This window comes from Crocodylus porosus, unplaced genomic scaffold, assembly GCF_001723895.1.
Source record: "Crocodylus porosus isolate Cpor-Errol unplaced genomic scaffold, CroPor_comp1, whole genome shotgun sequence".
Lineage (NCBI taxonomy): Eukaryota > Metazoa > Chordata > Crocodylia > Crocodylidae > Crocodylus > Crocodylus porosus.
In genome coordinates this window covers 49,733,091-49,738,367 of record NW_017728886.1, presented here as the reverse complement: position 1 = coordinate 49,738,367, position 5,277 = coordinate 49,733,091, and the positions used below count along the sequence as shown (strand labels likewise).

Here is a 5,277-nt window from a genome sequence, read left to right as displayed (position 1 = left end):
CAAGAGCATTAGGGCTGTATGAAGCTTCAGTCCCTGATTTGATTCGGCCCAATTTGGCGGCCAAATCTCCAAATCTGAATCAAATCAGGAGACCTTTTAATCTCTCTGAATCAAATCAGAACCCTCTGAATCAATTTGGAGAGATTCAGAAAGATTCAGAGATTTGGACATAGACACAGCTTTAAATGTTTTTTCTACATACCTCAAGGTACCAGGCAGCTTGTGAATGCTGCGATGGTGGGGCAGATAAAGTGTCCCACAGGTGCGTGGGAGGCTCCCCAGCATGCTCAGCAGCAGACCCAGAAGCGGACCAGAAGCACTTCCAGTCCACTTCTGAGTCTGCTGAGAAGCATGTGGGGGGGCTCCTCTGCATCCCCTCAGCATGGTAACTGATGTCTCCTTGGTCTGGGGGGGCACCCAGGGTCCCCCCATGGCTAATCACTGAGTCGGTGGGGTGAGGGGCCCCCAGCATGCTCAGCAGCAGATCCGGAAGTGGACTGGAAGTACTTTCGATCCACTTCCGGGTTTGCCGCCAAACACACAGGGGGGCCCCCCTGCACTCCCGTAGATGCTTCATCCACGACCTGCATCTGGTAGCTTGAGGCATGTAAAAGAAACATTTAAAGCTGTGTCTATGGCCGAATCTCTGATTCTCTGAAGCAGCATCGAATTTTCAGATTCAGCTGAATCAAATCGGGACAGTGATCTGAATCAATTAACTGAATTACTGTTCCCGATTGAGGCTGAATCCAAACTGAATACAGCCCATTTTGCATAGCCCTAAAGAGCATTACCTGCTGCCAATATCTTCTCCGAGCAAAAAATATAAGAAATTATACAATGAACATAACTCTCTCCCTATGCCCCAAGAAGATCGATCAGGACATATACTAGGCGTTTTTCAGGAGGCTACTTCCACATAATGCAAGTCCCAACTCTTTCATAGTAAAGTCAGTTTATAACAAGAGTTTAGAGTTCCCTAGTTAAGAAGCCCTCATCTCAAAATCCGTTTCACTTGCTGAGTATTTTCCTTCCCAAATTGTTCAAGTTAAAACTTTAGCTGTAAGGAGAAGACTCCACATTTTTTCCTCACATTGCTCTCATACTTTAAATATATTAATTGATATACACACAGATGTGTCAGGCATCATTAGAATCTTAAACTTGTTTAGCTAAATGGATTGCATTTAAATCATGATTACATTCCAGTTTTAATATAAAAATGAAAAACAAAACAGATGCTAAATGCTAATTCTACAGCCACACTTCCACTGCTTATTTGAATCAGGGAAACCTCTGTATGAAGTACATAAGAAAAGCCATCTGCAGAAAGTCATTCTCTATACTTTTCATTCAAGAGCCTGAAGGTAGGGGATTGCTTCTCTTCATCCCCTTCTGCTCATCAAAAAGATTATGTTCAAATATCTTCAACATGTTGTAAACATTGTTGGAAACTGTGTTTTGAAATAGAGGGTGCAGACAGAAGTGCAGCGACCTGCTGTAACTGAGAACACTTTGCAGGAAGCGTTCTGAGTTATAACAATCCCTTGGAACAAACAGAAGTTCACTGTTGGTTCCACGGGGATAGGGGAATCTAGCTGCCGGCTCCCAACCTGCTGCTGGTTTTCCCTAGCAATGGCCCTTCCTCCCTGCCAGCCTGTCCCTGTTTCAAAACAGAAGGGGGAAAAGGGATCAGAGGGGGCGGGGAAAGGGGGAAAAGGGATCACTTTGTTCCAGGGATTCCCCAGCCAGATCTGAAGGTGGGGCTTCAATTCATCCACCCCACCCACCCTTCAGATTGAACTCCCTCTGCTCCCTTTCCCCCCCTTCCATTCTGAAAACAGTGACAGGCAGTGCAGACAGAAGCATGCAATGAGCGGTCAAATTTTCACCTGATTAGCCATTTTTGAAGCTGTCTGTAGCTGCGCACTGTGTTTGGTCATGGCTATAAACTGCTTTCTGTGGCCAGATCAGGTGAAAATTGTCACTTCTGTCTGCACCCACAGGAGCCTCTAAATAATTTTACAGTGAGCTTATCATTGTTTTAATATATGTAGTAAGATTGTTATAGCAATGTTATTTTTATAGTTACGTTTAAAGCACATTCTTTTTGATGCAAAACCACGTAAAGGGATGAAGAATATTAAGTACTTAATCTTAGGCAAAGCCAATTTCCTCATTTAACAATTGTAATCTTTTGTTCATTCCTTGTATAAAGAACAAAACATCATAGGAATCATGCATGTAAGAAGAGCAGAACATAGAAGGTTAAGCCCTTCATATGTCTCTTTAAATGTATAAGGCATGCAGAGACAGGGGAGCAGCTGGCTACTCCCCCGTCTCAAGGCATATTGCACCCCAGCTGGCTGAGGCGCAGGGTGCCACAGTGCAGGGGCTCCACAGCGTGCATGATGGGGGAGCCGGCAGCAACGTGAACAGTTTAACGTGCAACATGTGTGGTTTGTAACCTGGCAAGGAGGCTTGCAGAGCCACAAACTGAGTGTGTCTGCATGCCTGGATCCAGCCAATGGGTCCATCTACCCATGCCATTTAAGGTGACACGATAAACTCCAGTGCAAGCTTCCCAGGCATAGTATCTGCACATGCGCCCAGGATCACAGAAGTTTGAGCTGGGGTGCAGCAGCCCCAGGCTGGCAGCAGGCTCAGGTGGGTCAGCCCTGAGCTTCAGGTAGAAGCTTTGGAGCTGGCTAGGACACAAGAGTGAGGGGCTAGGTGGCAAGCAGCCCCTAACTTTAGCACCCTTGTGCCCCAGCAAGCCCTTAACAAATTACACATGCATTTCAGTGCACGTAATTAGTCTACCATATGTTGTACTATCCTACAGTGAAATTAATTAATTTACTGTGCCTTAATATTGGCACACATGTAGATGGTGACAATTTACTGCAGAGCTAATTAGTCAACTCTGCAGTAAAGGGCATGTGTAGATGCACCCAGTATAAGCAACTGAAACAAGCAAAATCCTGATCATACTGAAGTCAATATTAAACCATTCAGTGATGGGGTGGGTCACAGCTTAAGTCTAATCTGATTTATTATGTTCTGACATTAATAAAAATAAACTTTCCAATGTTATTTGTGAGTACTAAAATCACAGAACCTCTAAATCCTCATATGTTGCTATATCAGCTTTCTGAGGCAGTAGGACTTCCATTTGGTTTGTATGCAAGTGAGAAGATCAATATATACACCCATTATATGATCCAGACTTAAGTAAAGATGTGGCTTTTATTGTCTCAGTATCTTAGTTTTAGAAAAAAACTTACAGTTCCAAGATCAATAATGAAACAGTCGCCTTTGTTGAAGCTGGCCCAGCTGAGGGGAACTTCTGTGGCTCTTACTACGCGCCGGCCCTTGATATGCAGAAGCCTCTGTGCAGTCAGATCATTAGTGACCACATGTTTAAAGCCAGAAGCAACACCACCTGCCTAAATATAAAAAGAGCATTAGAAAAAAAACAACACTTCGGTTAAAGCTTTTTTCCCCTTGTGAATTTGATTTTGATGCATGACAACAGCAAGTGAGAACCCAGACCTCAGACATACATACAAGAGACGCACAGAGTGTACTTTGAGCTCATCAGTACTGACCACAAACCACCAAGAGTATCAGGCAGCCAGACCTTGCCCCTGCATTTCTATCAGCAAAAGGAAGCCATTTAAATTCAGCTCCCTGGTGGTGTGGGACTACCCTTGGATTCTGCCCTGACATTAGCAGCACACATCCCTAGGAAAGCCTCTGGAATAAGGAATAGAGAAAGTGGCACCAACTGGTCTCTTCACATTCTCTACAGCCATGTGGAGGTATCAAGTACAGCCTTTTGGCGACCCAAACTGTTAGGGCAGAAGTCAACAGGGCAGTCTATACGGACAATACAGTGTGAGCAAAAAAGGAAGGGTGATTTTAAAACAGTTCTTCGGGACTACATCTAGACAGTTTACTGGACTTGGTAGTGGCACCCAACATGATATGCTGCTCCATACACACTAACCGGGAGCACTGTAGATGCCTCTCTGTGGTAACTACCTATTACCTATCCCTTAATTAGCCTGTGGGCAGGCTAATTGAAACTACAGAATCAGTTACTCTATCCCCAGTGGGGCAGTTACAGCTAGTTCAATTTCTGTTGCAGAAAAGCATGCATAGAACAAGGCAGCATGTTTGAGGGTTATGCTTTGGATACAGTAAGTCTGTGGTCTAGACATGGCATGGAGTGAACTTCTTTGGTGTGTATACATGTGCTTGGGGAGTGTATGGGTGAAGACGGCACTTTAACTAAAGCACTCGGAGCATCACGTGTATCAGCATCCCCACGCTGAAAAATGGCAGTGGGGATGCTTTAACTAAAGCTCATTGAACACTTTAGTTAAATTGCCCCTGCCACCATTTTTCAGCATGGGGACGCTCAAGTTTGCTGGAGTGCAGTAATTAATTGAGTAATTACAGTACGTCGGAGCAGCCTTGCTCCATGTGTATAGGTGCCCCTTGTGCCTAACATGGAGTTTCCATCCAGGAAACAACATGACTAAGTGCATGCTACTACAAAGGAGCATTCATAAACTCTTTTCCTTAGAGCTTAGCCTGACCTGGACCACATGTCTACATTCAACACTAAACACTTCACAAACTGTCCAAGAATCCATCTACATAATTCTTGATAAGGATGAAGAAAGAAGTAGGAGAATAGGTGGAACCTTGGTGACAACTCCGCCATTCCCTGAGGGTTTCATTTATTTATTTAGTCAGAATTGGACAACCTAAGTACAATAACCCTTCACACGGTTGTATTGAAAGAAGCACCACTGTGAATTTATACTGAAGCACTCTTGCTTATAACACCTGATTCTTCAACTTCATAATAATGTTATATTTTCAGAGTGCAACATCTAAAAACGAGGTGGGTGGTGCAGGTTGAAGATTTTAAGGTTTTGAAATGTTGAATAAAGTTTGATTATAATTTGTTTACAAGAGCTGGCTTAAAAAAAACCCAAAAAACCCAGCAAACATTTTTCATTAATCTAGTTGGGAAGGAAAACCAAAAAGATTTTTTCAAGCCAAAAATAAATAAATAAAGGAGGGGTATCTTCTACATTGTTCTTCTTTCTCATCTATCCCCATGCATTGGTTGCTACATGGAACCAAAAGCAGAAATACCCTGAAGGAAGAAGACTGCGCTTTGTTCCTCTGGTATTTATCACCCACCTATGAGCAGACATGAAAGAAAGCCTCAGGATTGTGAGATTGCAGAACTGAACT

General features: G+C 43.5%; 1 protein-coding gene across 1 annotated transcript in view; it reads right to left on the bottom strand.

Moving 5' to 3' along the window:
- The window catches only part of SCIN (scinderin), a 91,923-nt gene that overhangs the window by 76,768 nt on the left and 9,878 nt on the right, over window positions 1–5,277 (bottom strand). Inside the window, exon 3 of the mRNA XM_019533967.1 lies at window positions 3,288–3,449. Coding sequence (XP_019389512.1) covers window positions 3,288–3,449 — 162 coding nt within the window. The remainder of the gene's footprint in view (window positions 1–3,287; window positions 3,450–5,277) is intronic.